The following is a 19,491-nucleotide window of genomic DNA, read 5'->3' on the forward strand; positions in this document are numbered from 1 at the left end:
TTTTTAAAGATAACTACTCATAAGTAAGTGTGTAGATTTTTTCCCAGTAATATGGTACCAAACACTGAATGAAATTTCTCTCTAGGTTATGGAAGAACGAAATGACACCCAGAGGCAACTTTCTCGAGAACAGAATGCCAGGATATTACAAGATGGGATTCTGACCAGTCATCTTTGCAAACAAAAAGAATTAGAAATGGCTCGAAAACAGATGAATTCTGAGGTATTTTCTTTAGTCACTTTCACGTCTGTGTCTGTTTTTGTTGTTTTTGTGTTTAAACAACTGCATGCATCATGGGAAGTATGGAGAAGTTTAGACCATACTGTGTGTATGTAAGGATGGTGCTAGTGGCCACACATTTGGAACCAGTTAGATAATGCAAAGTTAATTCAACTGTTTGTCTCTCATAGTCAAGTGGCCTCCTTCAAAAGAGAGTTTTAATCCCTTTCCGTAGGAATTGATATTTCCAGTTCTCAAAACCCTTGCTGCTAACAGTATATGCTCTAGTTTCCAGCAGTATTTCACTCCCTTGTTACATTAATGGGAACTTAGTTTCAGCAGTAGGAAAGGAGGAGAAGAATGCCATATCAGAGACCATAATTTGGCTGTTATTCTCACTTTTTGTTTTAAATATTTATTTAATTGAAAGAGTCAGAGAGAGAGAGGAGACAGAGATCTTCCATCTACTGGTTCACTCCCCAAATGGCCAAATGGCTGAACAGAAGCCAGGAGCCAGGAGCTTCTTCCTGGCCTCTCCGATAGGTGGCAGGAGCTCAGGCACTTGGGCCATCCTCCACTGCTTTCCCAGGTCATTAGCAGGAAGCTGGATCAAAGTGGAGCAGCCGGGACACCAATGTATGCCCCTATGGGATGCTGGCAGCAGAGCTGCTGGGTCACAGCGCCAGCCTCCGCTCTCCTCACTTCTGAGAAGAATAACGATTTGTTCCAATTATTGTCCCATTTTAGTACAAGGAACTTTTGAAAACCATGGTAAGCCCTAATATATACTTAGCGATAATTTATTAAGAAGTATTTTGTTATCAGTAAAACAGTTCTTTGTATTGTGTTATTTCACATTGTTTCAAGCATTTTACAGATGAAACAAAAATTACAGCCCCAAATGATCTCATGGTTTTCTAAGATTTCTATAAATTTTACCTTATTTACCGTTAGTGTTTTGAAACATATGCCATCTTTAAAAAATATTTATTTTACTTATTTGAAAGAGTTACAGAGAGAGGTAGAGACAGACAGAAGTCTTCTATCCATTGGTTCACTCCCCAAATGGCCAACAGATGAATTTGAGTCAATCTGAAGCCAGGAGCTTCTTCTGGGTCTCCCATGCAGGTGCAAGGGCCCAAACACTTGGGCCACCTTCTGCTGCTTTCCCAGGCACATTAGCAGGGGGCTGGATTGGAAGTGGGGTAGCCAGTACTCGAACCAATGCCCCTATGGGTTGCCGGTGCTGCAGCCAGGGCTTTAACCCGCTGCGCCACAGTGCCTGCCCTACCATCTTTTATATTTGTACATTTATACTATAGAAGAGACATCTGTATAAATACAAAAAGGTATTTGTGTACTTATACTACCGAGGAAACATGAAAGAGCACTAGAGGTGGAGTCAGAAGACCTAGGAAACTACTGCAGTGTGCTCATATTTTCAGATTCTCCTTTTCAGAACTATTATAAGTAAATGAGTTCATCAGTATATGGAGGAGTACCTTGTACAAAGTCAAGATTTATCATTTACCAAACAATGTCATTCTCAATAACTGACTCTGAAAATGTAGAAAAACAAATTATTCTCAGGTAAGAGAGACTTAAGGAAGTTTTAGAAATTTCTTCCTGTTCAAATGTTATGCTTGGTTAAGTGTTTTATACTGGTATGGCTGTATAGGTTAGATAGCGGAGTGTTAACCTGATTTTAATGTCAGATTTACTAATCTTTTATGCCTTTGGGTTATTGTAATTCAAATAACATCTTTGCTATTTGAAAATCTCATTTCTTTTTTCCACGAATTCATCATCTTCCATTACATTTTTTAACTGTTGAGAATTTCTGCTTCCAAAAGTTTTGAGTTTTTAGATCCAACTTTTTCCAGTTGGATACTTACTTATCGCAATGCTTCATTGTTTAAATACACACAGATTCTTTAATTTCATAGGAAATCATCTCATTGAGTAGCAGCTAAAAGTTTCCTTTGTTTTACTTAGGTTTTTGATAATCATGAGAAAGAAAAAGATCTGCTATGTAAAAATCACATGTTGCAGGATGAAATTTCCATGTTAAAACTTGAAATAGACACAATAAAAAGTCAGAACAAGGAAAAAGAAAATAAATATTTTGAGGACATTGAAATTATAAAAGAAAAGAATGATGAACTTCAAAAGACAATAAAACTGAATGAAGAAACATTAACAAAAACTATATTCCAGTATAATGGACAGCTTGACGTTCTGACAGCTGAGAATGCGATGCTAAATTCTAAATTGGAGCTTGAAAAACAAAACAAGGAAAGACTGGAAACAGAAGTTGAATCATACCACACTAGACTGACTGCTGCTATACAAGACCATGATCAAAGCCAGGCATCAGAAAGAGACCTGAAACTCGCTTTCCAGAGAGCAAGAGATGAGTGGCTTTGTTTACAGGACAAAATGAATTTTGAAGTCTCTAACCTCAAGGATAGCAATGAAATTCTTTCTCAACAACTTTCTAAAGCTGAAAGGGAATTTAATAGCCTAGAAATTAAGCTCCATCACACCAGAGATGCTCTCAGAGAAAAGACTTTGGCTTTAGAATGTGTCCAAAGAGACCTGAGCCATACACAGTGTCAAATGAAGGAAATGGAACACATGTATCAAAAAGAACAAGGCAAAGTGAATAAATACATTGGAAAGCAGGAATCTGTAAAGGAGAGATTGTCTCAGCTACAAAGTGAAAATATGTTGCTTCGACAGCAATTGGATGATGCTGAAAATAAAGTTGAAGGTAAAGACAAGACAGTAATTAGTATTCAAGGCCAATTTCATGATATTGTAAAGCAACTCCAGGCTGAGAGTGAAAAACAAAGTCAGAGGCTAGAGGACAGAAATAAGGAGTTAACCTCTGAATGTAGTCATTTAAAAGAAAGACTGTATCAGTATGAAAATGAGAAAACAGAAAGAGAAGTAAGTATCAAGAAAAATATTTTTCACACTTCTTGAAAGATAATTCATAGCTTATTATGGCTACATAGGAATCTGGTTGAATTTGAAAATATATAGATAATAAATGTATCTGCTATATTATCTTGGAAACATACCTTGTTTCCAACAAACCAGTGTTAGACCTGAGAGATTCTTTGTAAAGACACTGTGTTACCTCTGAAATTTTGAAGTTATACATTGTTTATGTTCATATGTGTAGACCAATATTAACAATATTCATATGCTAAAGTAACTTCAGTGTTACCATGTTGTCACATTCTAAGACCGTGATGAAGTCAATGGAAATGCTCATACCTAAAATGAGTACTTGGAAGTTAAGATTCTGTTAATCAGCTTAACTTGACAGCTCATTTCTGATTTCACAGATGAAAGTCAGTATAAATGCTGGATCTTGAAATACACTTCTTGTAGCGTTTTATATTTTTTCAGTTGGTTTATTTTTATTTGTGTCAATTTGACTTAAGTCAGAAAATACTCCAGTCTCATATCAAGTGTTCTTATGGCCTCTCATTTTTTTTTTTTTAAAGGCATCTACTTTTTATTAAGTCCTAATTTGGGACACATGTGAATTTTAGCAAAATTGTATCTGGTTTAATTTTTTCACTGTGTTTAGGATTTATTTTGAACACATTTTTACAAATAATTTACTTAATATTTTTATTTCAAGGCTGAGTTACTATTATTTGGATATAACTTTGTCCTGTACAAAGGTAATTGTAGCTGTGATGTATTAATGTGGCATCAGATCCCCATTTTCAGACTAATGAGAGGTTGCAGAATTCACATATAGCAGAAACGGAGTGAGTTGTAGGAGCTGAGGTCAAGAAGGGAAGTGGAGGCCAGGTTTCCTAGGGCCTATTGGGACATTGCTTGTATCTTGAGATAGGATTTGAGCAAAAGACTGCATATGAAAGCAATTCTGAAGTTAATTTGAGCCTCTGATAACAAAAAAGAGGGAAAACATTCCACAGGGTAGAATTTACTGCCACTTGTTCCATCCATATGCTCCTGCCTTCTTGACTTCTAAGGTTTTTAAACTTATCAGGAGAGAAATGGGTAGTAGGCTGAACTTGTTGTCTAAGTAACGTAATATTGACTGGGCAGGAAGATAACACTGTACTGAAGTCAGTAATAAACAAGGATGCATATGCATGAGGAAAAGATGAGCTCATGTTTGTGGTGATACCTTTCAAAATACAGATGCTCCTTGATGTACGATAGGGCTATGTGCTGATTAAACCACCACTAAGCTGCAAGTACTGGGTTTTCACCTCACCTCAGCATCCTGTCTTAGCCACAGAGCGCAGTGTAGCGTGTGGTTATACCCTGTGACTGCGTGATTGACTGGGAACTGCTGCTGCTGCCCAGCGTCAGGAGGAGGTGGCCTGTGGCGTATCACTAGCCGAGAAAAAGGTCAAATTTCAAAGTGTATTTTCTGCTGAATGTGCATCGCTTTTGCACCATCATGAAGTAAAATTATCATAAAGCAAACTGTCATGTCTGGGAGCATTTGTATACATCTTAGAATATTAATATAATATTAAGGCAACTTGTAACATCAGTAACAAATGTCTTATCAGGTAGTTGTAAGACAACTTCAACAAGAACTGGCTGATACTTTAAAGAAACAATCTATGTCAGAGGCTTCGCTGGAAGTTATAACACATTATCGGATTAATTTAGAAGATGAGACACAGAACTTAAAGAAGAAATTAGACAAAGTCAGCAATCAAGTACGTATGAAATTTAATGTGATAATGTGTATTCTATAGCTGGTTTAATAAATTAAAATACTGGATGCAGTACACAGCTTTCTTTTATATTTTCATTATAATTTAGTACAGTTTTATTATCTTTACAGTGTACTTATGTCTCAAACTCTTTTTCTATTTTTTCTTATAATTACATTCTTTTTAAAAATACCTATAGGAAATTGAGAATTATACCTAAATCCTCATGTAAGCCGACTTGTTTTCTGTTAAACAGTATTTTTAAAAAACCTTTCTACATCTCTATATATAGTGATGCAATTAGAGGATAACATTAAAGGGATGTTTCAGAACATTCTTATTTTTTACCTTCTGTAAGTAGATCATCTATATATATATGTACGTATATATTTCATATATTTCAGAATAAGTTGTACAACAAGGCCATTATATTGTGCTCCAAAATGCAGATGTTTTCAGTTAAATGACAGTCTATTTGGAAAGTTAGGCATTTCTTTCCTTTCCCTTTCATTTTAGAGATACCTTAAAAGGATAGAATTATTTAGATCAAGAGTAGAATATGGGGCTGGCGCTGTGGCTCACTAGGCTAATCCTCCGCCTGCGACGCCAGCACCCCGGGGTTCTAGTCCCGGTTGCTCTTCTTCCAGTCCAGCTCTCTGCTGTGTCCCGGGAGGGCAGAGGAGGATGGCCCAAGTGCTTGGGCCCTGCACCCCCATGGGACAGGAGGAAGCACCTGGCTCCTGGCTTTGGATCAGCACAGCACCCGCCGTAGCAGCCATTAAGGGAGTGAACCAATGGAAGGAAGACCTTTCCCTCTGTCTGTCTCTGTCTGTAACTCTCTCTCTCTCTAACTTTGCCTGGTTAAAAAAAAAAAAAAAAAGTAGAATATGCATCCAAAATTGAGAATTGTGGAAATTTGTCTAGATTGTGCCACTAGATTTTTTTCTTTTTGGGGAGAGTTATTTTTAGCCATGGCAGAATTGTCAGCCACAGAGCTAATGCTCCGAATTTCACATTAGATCACTCAGACTCTTTTGTGAATATGGACCATATGGGGATGAGAGTTGAGGCAGGCTGACGAGTGGGAACGTATCATCGAAGTCAAGGAGAAGGAACGGCTACTTGGATTAGGGCTGCAGCCATGGAGGTGACAGGGACTGGCTGGCTGTGTGAAACACTTTAGAGGTGAACCGCAGAACATACCCACTGGATGTAGGTAAAAGGGAACAAGAAGAATCAAGAATAACCCTTATATTCTCAGCCTAAACAACTGGAGACTGGTGGTGCCATTTAATTAGACAAGGAAGATTTGGGGATAGAATGGATTTTGGGATAGAAAAACTTCTGCTTTGGTCATGAAGTTGCAGATAGGTAACCAATGCAAGAACAAGTCTAAAACCCAGGGAGGTGCTGCCATGAGTCATAAATTTGAGACTTGTTAGCCTAGGTGAGAATATTAAATCTGTAGGAAATTCTGTAGATGGAGAAGCAGAAAGTTCCAAGTCAGAGATCTGGGACAGTCACAATCCTGACTGAAATATCAAAATGTAGAACACGAATTCAATAATGCTAATAGAAAATACAGCTCATTATGAGCCATGCGCTCTTCTAAGAGCTTTAGGTGCATCGCCTGATTTAATCTTCCCAGCATTCTAGGGAGGTGACTACTGTGATTAATTTCATTTTAGAGAAGAAGAAACTGACACAGATAAAGTTAATTTGCTGAACACCACACAGCTGGTAACTGTGGAGCTGGAATTCAGACCCAATATTCTGGCTTCTGTGTGGATTACTGCCTCTCAAACTGTTCCAAGGAACAGCTGGTTATCATCTAGAGCGTCATGTTAATGTTTACAGTCTCTGCGATAGCTGTGGTAATCCATACCTACAAATAGTTCAGATTGTTGAGGTGGTAATTCTTGCATTACAACAATAACTACTTACCATACACAAGGTAATTTCCATCTTTCCCATTTGACCAGTGGAGTACTTGATAAAGTATAATTTAAAAATAAAACTAGTATGTTTTCATCTGAGAGCAGGGATCAGTAACCTTTAAGGCTAGATGGAATTATTTTAGGTCGTAGGCCAGGAGATCCTGTTGCAACAATTCAACTCTGCAGTTCTAGCACAACAGTAGCCAGGAACAATATGCAGATGAAGAGGCGGAGCTTTGTTCCTGTAAGACAGTTACAAAAACAGGTAATAAGCCAAACTGTACCAGATTATTAGTAAAGTTTTTTTTTTATTCTTTTAGTTGCAAGAAGCACAGGACCGAAACACAGAGCTTGTACGAGACGCCGAGAAGATGCAAGATCACCTGCAAAAGTACAATTTAAAGTCACACAAAATAACCTGAGTATTTATAAAGCAAGCAAGCAGTGGAGTTTGAAAATTATATCAGTTATGCTAATAAATACATCTATGTGAAGCCAGGGAAATGTTTCCATTTTAGTATATTTTGAGATGTATCTTTTTTATATTATCCTTAAATTTTGCCCATTATCTACAGACCACAGCTAGAAAACATCTGTCAAATCATACTTCTCAAAATTTTTCTCCCTAGGTTTTTAAATTTTGTTGGTAATTTTTTAAAACTTATTCTTTATTTATTGAAAGGCAGAGTTACTGAGAAAGAGTCCGAGATCTTCCATCCACTGGTTCCTCTGCAAATGTCCACAATGGCCAGGGCTGGGCCAGGAGCCTGGAACTCCAGCAGTGTCTCCTGTGTGAGTGGCAGTGGCCTGGCCACTTGGGCCATCCTCCGCTGCCTTTCCAGGCACATTAGAGCAGAAGTGGGACAGCTGGGACTCAAGCCAGCACTCATATGGGATGCCAGTGGGAACACAGGCAGCAGCTTAGCCCAGTGTGCCACAGTGTCAGCCCCAAGATAACATTTTAACGTACATTAAAGTTCAAAAAATAAAAAGCACCTTTTTAAGGAATTTATATAATTACACCATCAGATGTTCATTTGGAAATTATATGGTATTTGTTTAAATTGATGTGAGAATAATTACTTTAAAATTTACATTTTAGGCTTGAAAGTGAAAATTCTGAGTTAAAAGTTACAGTCAAAAAACAAGCAGGCAAAATTGAACATCTTCAGAAAAGTCTGTTATGTCCTAGTTTGGTAAGTCAATCTCTTCATTTCTGTCACGCTAAAATTTTTGATTCTCTAGTGGTAATGTGTAGGGATATTTTAGGTAATATGAAAAGTCTCATTGATGAAAATATCTGCTGTATTCATTTCATAAAAATGTTATGTTCTTGCTACTACTAGGGCAAGGCCTCTTGAATGAATTCATAAAATTATGATTTTGGTAGTAAGATAATTTAAAAGGTTATGGTAGTCTACACACAGTATTTTGTGTATGTTACATTTTGTTCATCCATTCATCCATCTGTAGATTCTTGGGTTACTTTCACCTTTGGCCACGATGAATAATGCTGCCATGGGCATTTGTATCCAACGTCTGAGTCCCTCCGAATATTTACATATCTTTTAAAATGCCAAGAAATTTGATAACAGCTTCATCTACATGTCTGAATTTCTCCTGTTATCTAAGCCCGCCATTGCGATTTTGAGAACGCATTACTTCTTTTTTTTTTTTTTTTTTGACAGGCAGAGTGGACAGTGAGAGAGAGAGACAGAGAGAAAGGTCTTCCTTTTGCCGTTGGTTCACCCTCCAATGGCCGCCGCGGTAGCGCGCTGCGGCCGGCGCACCGCGCTGTTCCGATGGCAGGAGCCAGGTGCTTCTCCTGGTCTCCCATGGGGTGCAGGGCCCAAGCACTTGGGCCATCCTCCACTGCACTCCCTAGCCACAGCAGAGAGCTGGCCTGGAAGAGGGGCAACCAGGACAGGATCGGTGCCCCGACCGGGACTAGAACCCGGTGTGCCGGCGCCGCAAGGCGGAGGATTAGCCTAGTGAGCCGCGGCGCCGGCCGAGAACGCATTACTTCTAATGTTGGGAAGCAGAGGAAGCTCAGACTGACTCCTGTTCCCAAATGGGAGCTGAATGTGCATCCGAAAGGACCTCAGAGAAAGACTTCCCTCAGGTCGTGTCTCCAGAAGAAAGCAGAAAGTAATGATCTGACCTCTGTCAAGTTTCTCCACATAAGAGAAAAGCAGGACAGAGTATGCGGTGACCATCTCAAGAGTGAGGGTGCTTCCCAAGATTAGAAAACAGCACTGCACTCAGAACAACACCCATAAGCATCAACGTAAAATGTGTAAGATTAGCTGTCAAGCAGTTAATCCATACCAAACAAGGGTTTGGTGTGCTTGAGCACATTGTCCATGGGAAGGGAACCAGATGAACGTGTAAACAGCCTCCTGAAGAGATGAAGTGTATGACTATAGATAGGTAACTTGGGCTGAAGCCTTGGGTTTTACAAGCTATAGAAACGGACAGGACAAAATGCAGGGGTTTGTGCAATTAAAAGTGAAACAGGGTTAGAGGAGCAGTAGGGGTTGGGGGAGTGGTCACTGTGAGCTGTTAAGCAGGGTAAGGACTCAAAGGGTCCTGGGTGACCCTCAGGATTTTTGTATTGGAATTTAGTGTAAAAAAGGACAATCTGACAAAAAAAACACAACAATTAGATCTATGGATGCCTCTTTGCATTAAAGAATATTAGTCACTTGAATGAGAGAAACAAGATAATAGAAAATCACAAGAATGAGGCAAGTTATGTATTGTATTTCATGGAGAAGAGTTAAGCCTTGTTTAAAGAGAAATGAAAGGTTGAAGCCCATAGAAGAGTCCTTACAGGGACACAGTGTTTATGTTTAGCTCCTCCTTCAGTCTGATAAGGAGCTAACACTTAGTGTTTGATGAACAAAAACCTCTCCTTAACAAGTCAATTTGGGCAATTTAAATTCCAGAAAAGATGATAAAAGTGCAAACCAATTTGAGTGGTTTTCTGAAAACTTATTTTTCAGTTCTGCTTGGCATCAGCTTTATTAACTGCACTGATGAACTCTTGAAAAGCAATACTTTTAAAAATGAGTCTTTAGGTTTTAAAAATTCTTAAAATTTTTTTTCACAGTCTAAGGATGAAAAGGAACAATTAAAGGAACTCACCGAGTTAAAACAATCTCTGGAATATAATTTGGGTGAAGAAATGAAGAAAAATGGTGAATTAGAAAAAGAGATAACTGAGTAAGATTTCAGTATTTCAGATTTTACCCATTCTTCAGTTGATTTAACTATGATTATTTTATGAAAGCCTAAATACAGAGTCGTTTTCATCTGCATTTTCAGATCAAATCACTGTATTAAAATTTATTTCACAAATTTGCAGCACCATCTGAGAGCTTTTTGAATTTTGGAATTCAAAATTTGGAATTCCAAAATTCAAAAAGCTCCTATTTAATGATTTCAAAAACAATAACAATGCCTTTGACAAATGTCAGCTGTTCTTTTTGTCATCTCCCTTGAATTTCTACTTCTCAAGATGGTTTTGCTCTTTGGTTATATTTCCTTCTTTTGGTATTGTCCTTCCCTTCAGCATTCAAATATGCAAATATAGGAAAATCAGTATCATTAACAAAATAAAAATTATCATAAATTAGCTTATTTTTTTAGCCATAAAACATGTTATTCAGACAAACTCACTTTCCAGATATCTCTCATGTGAAACTGAGGTGTACACATTAAACTTGTTTCTATATATACATACACACATAAATCTTGTACATACAAAAGTATGTGTACAATTTGAAGAATGAAATCATCAGATTTACAAAAGGAAAGTTTCCCATGTCCCTAGCATGACAGCTTTTCTAAGTGCTTCTAGTCCTTGTTTGTACAGGTTCCAATCAATATTTGTCATTTATGCTGTTCCACATGTTTCCCCATCCTTCCTAGTGTAAGATGGCACTAGCAGAGATCTCCAGCTCTCTTACCTGTGTCTTCTGAGTTCCTTTCTTCTAGATCTGTTTACTCCGTTCAGACTTCACAGATGTTCTCTCTTGTCCCTTTTTCTACTCTGGATGATCTTGATGTTTCGTGTGTACTATCTTCTTGTAGACTGGGCTCAACAGATACCACATTTGTTTTTCTGTCTGTTGAAAACCATCCATAAGCATGCATTTCTTCATTACTTTGGATACTGGTGTCTGGGTCAGCTAATATTAAAAACAGGTTAATGTTTTAATATACCAAATTGAATATTCATGATTTATAATAACTATATTTTAAACATTAATTCTGTCTACAATATGTCAAAAGGACTTTTTCTATATTATTTACCTAAGATTAGAATTATGTTCAAATGCTTTTAATGATAGATTGAAACAAATGAAGATAATTTATGGATTTCTTTTATGTGCCAGAACAAAAATATCTGTTTAAAAAATTATTAAATGTTTACTCTTAAAATCTTTAACTTATACCCTACTGTGTACACCCCTGCAGATTTAAGAAACTCTTAACAATGACAAAAACGAAGTTAAGTGAATATGAAAATGGGGAGTTTCATTCCCATGGAGATTTAAAAATGAGTCAGCTTGAAATGGCTATTGAGAATAATATGCTAAAATATAAGGTAATTCTTAATCCTTAATTTGGGGAAATATAAGTTTCTCAAAGCTTTGAGCAGTGAAAAATGTTCTGTGATCTTCTATAAAAAGGACATATTGTTGGTTGTCTTAGGTCTTAAAACCAGGCCGGGCCAGTGCCGCGGCTCAACAGGCTAATCTTCCACTATGCGGCGCCGGCACACCGGGTTCTAGTCCCGGTCGGGGCGCCGGTCCTGTCCCGGTTGCCCCTCTTCCAGGCCAGCTCTCTGCTGTGGCCCAGGAAGGCAGTGGAGGATGGCCCAAGTGCTTGGGCCCTGCACCCCATGGGAGACCAGGAGAAGCACCTGGCTCCTGCCATCGGATCAGCGCGGTGCACCGGCCATTGGAGGGTGAACCAACGGCAAAGGAAGACCTTTCTGTCTCTCTCTCTCTCTCACTGTCCACTCTGCCTGTCCAAAAAAAAAAAACCAGGCCGAAGATCTGAGGCCAAGCAGTATGTCAGGATAGGACTCCTAATGGCCTGCAGATTTGTGCACTGAAATATCTGATTGTTGATGTGGGCGACTGGCTGGAACCTTAATTGTGCAGGCAGCTGAACACCTATTCCAGAATACCTAGGCTTCCTTATAGCCCAAGCTCCCCCACAACTTGGGTCCCCAGGGCAAGTAGTCTGAACAGTCTTTTCTGAGTTTTCTTTTTTTACTAATTACTCGAGAGGCAGAGTTACAGAGAGAAAAGTTTCTGATCTGCTGGTTCCTTCCCCAAACGGCCACAATAGCTGGAACTGGGCCAGTCCAAAGCCAGGAGTTTCTTCCAGGTCTCTCACGTGAGTACAGGGGCCCAAGCATTTGAGTTCTCTTCCACTGTCCTCCCGGTGAATCAAAAGAGAAGTAGCCAGGACATGAACTGGCACCCAAAGGAGATGCCTGCGCCGCAGGCAATCTTAGCCTACTATGCCACAGCGCCAGCCCTTACCTGGGTTTTCTCACTCTTTGACCTTACCTTTTCATAAGAAATGACCTGGGTTTCTGGCTGAATAGTTTCTCAACCTGTGCCCTTCCTGGAGAACTTCCAAGGTCCAAAAGCCTCTCTTCAGTCTTGCCCATCTCTGTCTTTTTTTTTTTTTTTTTTTTTTTGACAGGCAGAGTGGACAGTGAGAGAGAGAGAGAGAAAGGGCTTCCTTTTTGCCGTTGGTTCACCCTCCAATGGCCGCCGCGGTAGGCGCGCTGCGGCCGGCGCACCGCGCTGATCCGATGGCAGGAGCCAGGTGCTTCTCCTGGTCTCCCATGGGGTGCAGGGCCCAAGGACTTGGGCCATCCTCCACTGCACTCCCTGGCCACAGCAGAGAGCTGGCCTGGAAGAGGGGCAACCGGGACAGGATCGGTGCCCTGACCGGGACTAGAACGCAGGCTAGCCAGCAGTGCTCTCGCAACTACGTCTTTTAAAAAACGCTCAAGTCTCCTGTGAATTTTTTTAGGGTTCATGTCATTAGAAAAACCAGTCGTCTACGGCCATACCACTCTGAATCTGCCCCATCTCTTCTGATCTCAGAAGCTAAGCAGGGTGGGGTCTGAGCTGTGGCGTAGTAGGCTAAGCTTCCATCTGCAGCACTGGCATCGCATACAGGTGCCAGTTCAACTCCCAGCTTCTCCACTTTGAATCCGCCTCCCTGCTGTTGATGGCGGTCCAAGTGCTTGAGTCCCTGCACCCACATGGAAGATCTAGAAGAAGCTCCTAGGTCCTGGCTTTTGATTGGCCCAGCTCTGGCCATGGCAGCTGTTTGGGGAGTGAACCAACAGATGGAAGACTTCTTTCTCTGTCTCTAACTCTGCCTCTCAAGTAAATAAATCTTTAAAAAAAACCCACATTCGCAATTTTAAAAAAATTTTGAGGGGCTGATAGTGTGGTGCAGTGGTTAAGCCACACCACCTGTGATGTCAGCATGCCATATGACAACTGGCTTATGTCCCGGCTGCTTCACTTCTCATCCAGCTTGCTAATGCACCTGGGAAAGCAGGGGAAGATGGCCCAAGTACTTGGGTCCCTTCCACACCCATGTGGAAGACCCACACGGAGTTCCCGGCTCCTGGCTTCAGCCTGGCCCAGCCTTAGCCATTGCAGCCACCTGGGGAGTGAATCAGTACGTGAAACGCTTGCACACACATGCACTCTCCTCTTACTGCGTCTTCCCCGCCACCACAGATTCCTCTCTCTATAACTCTGCCTTTCAAGTAAAATAAAATAAATCTTTAAAAATAAAACAGTGAGGGCCGGCGCCGCGGCTCAATAGGCTAATCCTCCGCCTTGCGGTGCCGACACACCAGGTTCTAGTCCCGGTCAGGGCACCGTTTCTGTCCCAATGGCCCCGCTTCCAGGCCAGCTCTCTGCTGTGACCCGGGAGTGCAGTAGAGGATGGCCCAAGTGCTTGGGAGACCAGGAGAAGCACCTGGCTCCTGTCATCGGATCAGCGCGGTGCTGGTCGCAGCGCACCGGCCATTGGAGGGTGAACCAATGGCAAAAGGAAGACCTTTCTCTCTGTCTCTCTCTCTCTCTCTCACTGTCCACTCTGTCCAAAAAATAAATAAATAAAACAGTGAGGATGGGGGGAAAGCAGGAAAAGAATCTCTCAAAGTGTGATTTAGAGCTATCTTAAGGAGGAAAGACATGAAAGTGACAAAAATAAAAGCCTGCAGCCAAGTGAAAGTGATAAATGGCAAAGGTGATGAAAATAAAGATTAAGAATCTACTACAATACAGTAATATTTTATTGCAACTGAATTTATTTCAAAATTTGTTACTGGCTTTTTGTTAGACTATTCTCAGCCTACTCCCTTCATTACCAAACCATGTTATTTTATTCAGATTGATGATCTCAGAGCTAAACTAGAAACTGCATCTTCAAAATGTCTACATCTGGACACGACCAATCAAGTTCTTAAACAACAGATGTTGTCTATGAAAGCACAACAAAAGAAATGTGAAAAGCTAGAGAGGAATAAAAAGAAATTGGAGCAAGAAGTCATCAACCTCAGAAGTCTTATGGAAATGAATATGGTAGACCGTGGTCAAGTAGAACAGTATAAACGAGAGGTTGAAGAAAGAGCAAGACAGGAGATAGTCGACAAATTAAAAGAAGTCAATCTCTTCTTACAGGTTAGTTTAATATGTATTATGCTTTCATTCCATTTAGTGCAACTCATAGTTGACCTATATGTGAGGATATTGTATGTTTCCTCTGTTTCTCTTAGAGCAGTTTGTTTTCTAGATTCTAGAAGCAAAGTGGCATCTGCTTCTCCCTTTGCATATCTGCTTCTTTCATTATAACTAAGCTGATCTTTCATTATTAAGTCTACTTGGCATAAAAATACTGTTAGAAGGGGCCAGTGCCGTGGCTCACTAGGCTAATCCTTCACCTGTGGCACACCAGGTTCTAGTCCCGGTTGGGGCGCCGGATTCTGTCCCGATTGCCCCTCTTCCAGGCCAGCTCTCTGCTGTGGCCCGGGAGTGCAGTGGAGGATGGCCCAAGTCCTTGGGTCCTGCACCCGCCTGGGAGACCAGGAGAAGCACCTGGCTCCTGGCTATGGATCAGCACGATGCGCCGGCCGCAGCGCGCTGGCCACGGCGGCCATTGGAGAGTGAACCAACGGCAAAAGAAGACCTTTCTCTCTGTATCTCTCTCTCTCACTAACTCTGCTTGTCAAAAAAAAATACTGTTAGAAGGAAAAGAAAAGAATATGTCTTAGAAATTATGCCATCCTGGGGGCCGGCGCTGTGGCGTAGTGGATAAAGCCACTGCCTGCAATGCCAGCATCCCATATGGGCACCGGTTCAAGTCCCCGCTGCTCCACTTCTGATCCAGCTCTCTGCTATAGCCTGGGAAAGCAGTGGAAGATGGTCCAAGTGCTTGGGCCCCTGCACCCAAGATGGAGACCTGGAAGAAGCTCCTGGCTTTGGATCAGCCAGTTTCTACAGTTGTGGCCATTTGGGGAGTGAACCAGTAGATGGAAGACCTCTCTCTGCCTCTGCCTCCCTGTAGCCTTGCCTTTTCAAATAAATAAATCTAAAGACAATTAAAAAATTATTCCATCCTGAATTGTTCTAGGGTGCTGGTCATTCAATTTTAAATATTTTAAATTGATTCTACAAATCTTTGAATGATCACTTATATGAGTATTAACATAAGATTCTGTTTTATTGTAATTGAGATTTAATTCAGTGGATGTTTAAGATAAATATTTTTAAATTTTCATTTCCAACAGTGCTGAGTCACTTAAAACTAAAGGAAACATTACATATATACTAACTCTCCAGGTTGTAATTATTTTTAAAATGTCTATTTCATTTCCTTTAGGCACAAGCAGCATCTCAAGAAAACTTAGAACAGTTAAGAGACAGTAACAGTGCTTCCATAAGGAGTCAGATGGAACTCCGAATTAAAGATCTGGAATCTGAACTCTCCAAATTGAGAACTGCTCAAGAAGATTCCAATAAAACAGAATTGGAAAAATATAAGCAATTCTATCTAGAAGAATTACAAGTTAGAAAATCATTGTCAACAGAACTAAACAAGTAAGTCAAAATGCAGAATCATAGAAAACTAATTAAACTCATTAATGTGGCTCTAACGCATAACTTCTGTGAGACAAGTTCATGAGTGTGGCAGGAAACGAAAGGTGGCTAGACAATATAATTTTGGAAAACGTTGGTAAATGAACTTACCATTAAAATTTTAGTCCAGGGCAATTTATATAAAAGTGAGTAACTTAGGGAAGATTACAATGTAACCCCATTGTGCTACTGCTTTTGTCACAGTCTGGCACTGAGCAAATTAGCATTCCTTGACTGTGATCCTTGGTGTTCTCACTGTAAAGGCTAGTTTGTCTCAAGGCACTCTCTAGTTTTTCCACTCATGTAATAGCAAAGATTAACACAGAGATGAAGAGAAGTGTGATACACAGAGGAGTTAAAAATAAGACAAAACCTTGGTCATCCTGGGGATCAAGGTGAAGACAAGGGCAGGTTCCACCTGTGATGCCATGGTACCCAGGGTCTGAGTTCATTGCCTTTCCAGCTGCTCTAGTTCCTTCTCATCACCAGCTCAGCCCTCTCATTCTCCCCTAGAAGTTGTTGCTCTGAATGATTGCAGCATGGCAAATGCTTCCTAGTTTCCCCCAGGTAACGGGTGAAGCATGCAGTGCTAACGAAAGTAAAGCTGGGGACCAGGCGCTGTGGCCTGCAGTGCCGGCATCCCATGTGGGTGCCAGTTCAAGTCCTGGCTGCTCCACTTCCCATCCAGATCTGCACTATAGCCTGGGAAAGCAGTAGAAGATGGTCCAAGTTCTTGGGCCCCTCTGCACACATGGGAGACCTAGAAGAAGCTCCTGGCTTCGGATCAGCTCAGCTCTGGCCATTGCAGTCATTTGAAGAGTATACCAGCAGAAGGGAAGACTTCTCTCTCTGGCTCTACTTCTCTCTGTAAATCTTTCAATTAAAATAAAAATAATTCTTCAAAAAGAAAGTAAAGCTGAAAAAACATCTTGAGGGATAGGTTTTTAAATTCCTAAGTTGGTTCATGACACAAAAGTATTCTATCCTTTTTTATTTATGTTTAAAGATTTATTCATTATTTATTTGAAAGGGAGAAACAGAGAGGCAGAGAGAAGTCTTCCATTCACTGCTTCACCCCCCATATGGCTGCAACAGCCAGGCCTAGGCCAGGCCAAAACCAGGAGCTTCCTCTGAGTCTCAGGATCCCTACTTTAGCCATCTTCAGCTGCTCTTTCTTCCTAGGCCATTAGCAGGACTCGAAGTGGAGCTTCTACCAGGCCTCTAACTGGTGCCCATATGGAATGCCCGTGGTGCCTTACCATTCTGTGCCACAATGCTGGGCCCAGGAATTACTTGTTAATGAAGAATCTCCCTAAAGCTATATGTACTACTCTAGAATTCATTGAAAACCTATAATTGTGTACAGTGGGAGTGCTCTGACATGTGTTTAGTGTTAAAGCTCTGTTTAATGGGAAATTCCATGTACTCTGGCAACATTTTAAAAAATGAGAGTCCTGGGCCAGTGCCGTTGCTTAACAGGCTAATCCTCCGCCTTGCGGCGCCAGCACACCGAGTTCTAGTCCAGGTTGGGGCACCGGATTCTATCCCGGTTGCCCCTCTTCCAGGCCAGCTCTCTGCTGTGGCCAGGGAGTGCAGTGGAGGATGGCCCAAGTCCTTGGGCCCTGCACCCCATGGGAGACCAGGAGAAGCACCCGGCTCCTGGCTTTGGATCAGCGCGATGCGCTGGCCGCAGTGGCCATTACAGGGTGAACCAACGGCAAAAAGGAAGACCTTTCTCTCTCTCTCTCTCTCTCTCACTATCCACTCTGCCTGTCAAAAAAAAAAAAAAAAGAGTCCTTTAAGTAATCCTTTAAAGAGAACGGAAACGTCTCACTTGTGCACCTTCTCAGGACTAACGAGAGGCTGGCAGAGATCCATACCGAACTCCTCCTGGAGAAGCAGCAGAGAACTTTCCTCAGCACCCTCACCGGGAGGCCGGTCCTGGAGGCTCCTTGCGTTGGAAATCTCAATACTAGTCTAGTGCTCAGTGGCAGCCTTATTCCCAAAGAAAACTTCCCGATTCCTACCTCAAGACCACAGCCGTCAACTAACAGCATGGATGACTATTTGACCAAGGTCAGATTCTCTTTTTCCTTTGGGCTTTAAATTTTATATATATATATATATATATATATATCTTTCTTATTTTTAACTTGGTAAATGACTGAGTTACAATGACTTATACAGGGTAAGGACATTACTATCATTGTCTCACTGCCTAACTCTGCCTTTCAAATAAATAAATTTTTAAAAAAAGATTTGACAGTTACAGAGACTCGAGAGTCAAGGCGGTGGAATAGGAGGGAGCTTACTGCTCTAATCTAGGGGAAGATAGTTAAAAAAAAAAAAAAAAAGATGGCGAGAGGGCAATCTCAGGAAGAGTTGGGGAGAAAATGGCAGAGGAAACTCCACATAAATTAGAGGGACACTGTGGACCTGCGTGGAGGGTGTGGATACGCACAACTTGGGACCCCAGCAGCCGAGCGCCTCAGCACCAGCTTTGGAGTGAGGTGACACCAGACTGCAGCGGCCCAAGCCACTGGCAGTAAAGCTGTAGGAAGAGCCTGGCATGAGTCCAGCTTACAGCCCTGTGGGGGACAGTGTAGGTAGAACCCAGAGGGAGAAAAGGGGGGCACATTTCTCTGTCCTTGACCACCTGGCACCAGTGTCCTGTACTAGCCAAGACAGGGCAGGTGCCACTTTGGACATACATAATAGCTGCACCAGCTAGTGTCCTTGCACCCAGCTGAGAAGTGACGTCTCAGTCTGGATGGGAGGATTGACAGGGGGCTGGGAGCTCATTCCTGTGAGAGCCATGTGCACTAGACTGTGACAACACTGGCTGCATGGGAGGGAGCAGGGTGTGGCTGGGACTTTGGGCAGTCACTGTCAGCGGCTCCTTGATTCCCTGGTGAGGATCATTGCTGCAGGATCCGTGTTCACACTGAGAACTGCATAGATCCCTTGTGTGGTTCCTGTGGCAGGCACGGCTGAATATTGTACTCACTGGGGCAAGCACCCAGAAATTGGTCTCCTTTGAGAGGAGGTAAGTGTGAGAATATGCCAACAAACCTCCCGTCTGATTAAAAAAAAAATTTTCCACACCTAACTTGGGTGTCACCTTCGACACTCCTCTCACCCTGGAGCACTGAACAGACCCTCCCTGACCACAGCCAGCACACGCCTCTAGGAATTCACTGAAAGAGCTGACACTCCACTAAGCCACAGAGGCATAGTCTAAAGATAAACGGCATCACAGGAAAAAATAAGTATCACCAAAGATGCCTAATAATAAACACAATTCAAGAAACAATAAGGAAAACAACATTAAGTGTTGTGTTCTTTTAGGGGCATAAATACTAGAACGTGAAAATGAAGAGACTGAATTCTGTTTCTGGCATTTCAGCAAAGAATTGATC

At 41.4% G+C, this 19,491-nt stretch overlaps 1 protein-coding gene across 2 annotated transcripts in view; it reads left to right on the top strand.

The window, feature by feature from the left end:
- ANKRD26 (ankyrin repeat domain containing 26) overlaps positions 1-19,491 on the top strand; it is a 111,982-nt gene that overhangs the window by 77,171 nt on the left and 15,320 nt on the right. For both annotated transcript variants that reach the window (XM_062211142.1, XM_062211141.1), the window contains exons 23-32: positions 86-223; positions 2,216-3,172; positions 4,792-4,944; positions 7,199-7,269; positions 7,981-8,074; positions 9,991-10,103; positions 11,361-11,490; positions 14,327-14,617; positions 15,816-16,033; positions 17,923-18,148. In XM_062211142.1, the coding sequence (XP_062067126.1) occupies positions 86-223; positions 2,216-3,172; positions 4,792-4,944; positions 7,199-7,269; positions 7,981-8,074; positions 9,991-10,103; positions 11,361-11,490; positions 14,327-14,617; positions 15,816-16,033; positions 17,923-18,148 (2,391 nt within the window). The remainder of the gene's footprint in view (positions 1-85; positions 224-2,215; positions 3,173-4,791; positions 4,945-7,198; positions 7,270-7,980; positions 8,075-9,990; positions 10,104-11,360; positions 11,491-14,326; positions 14,618-15,815; positions 16,034-17,922; positions 18,149-19,491) is intronic.

The sequence above is a fragment of the Lepus europaeus genome, chromosome 14 (assembly GCF_033115175.1).
Source record: "Lepus europaeus isolate LE1 chromosome 14, mLepTim1.pri, whole genome shotgun sequence".
Taxonomy (NCBI): domain Eukaryota; kingdom Metazoa; phylum Chordata; class Mammalia; order Lagomorpha; family Leporidae; genus Lepus; species Lepus europaeus.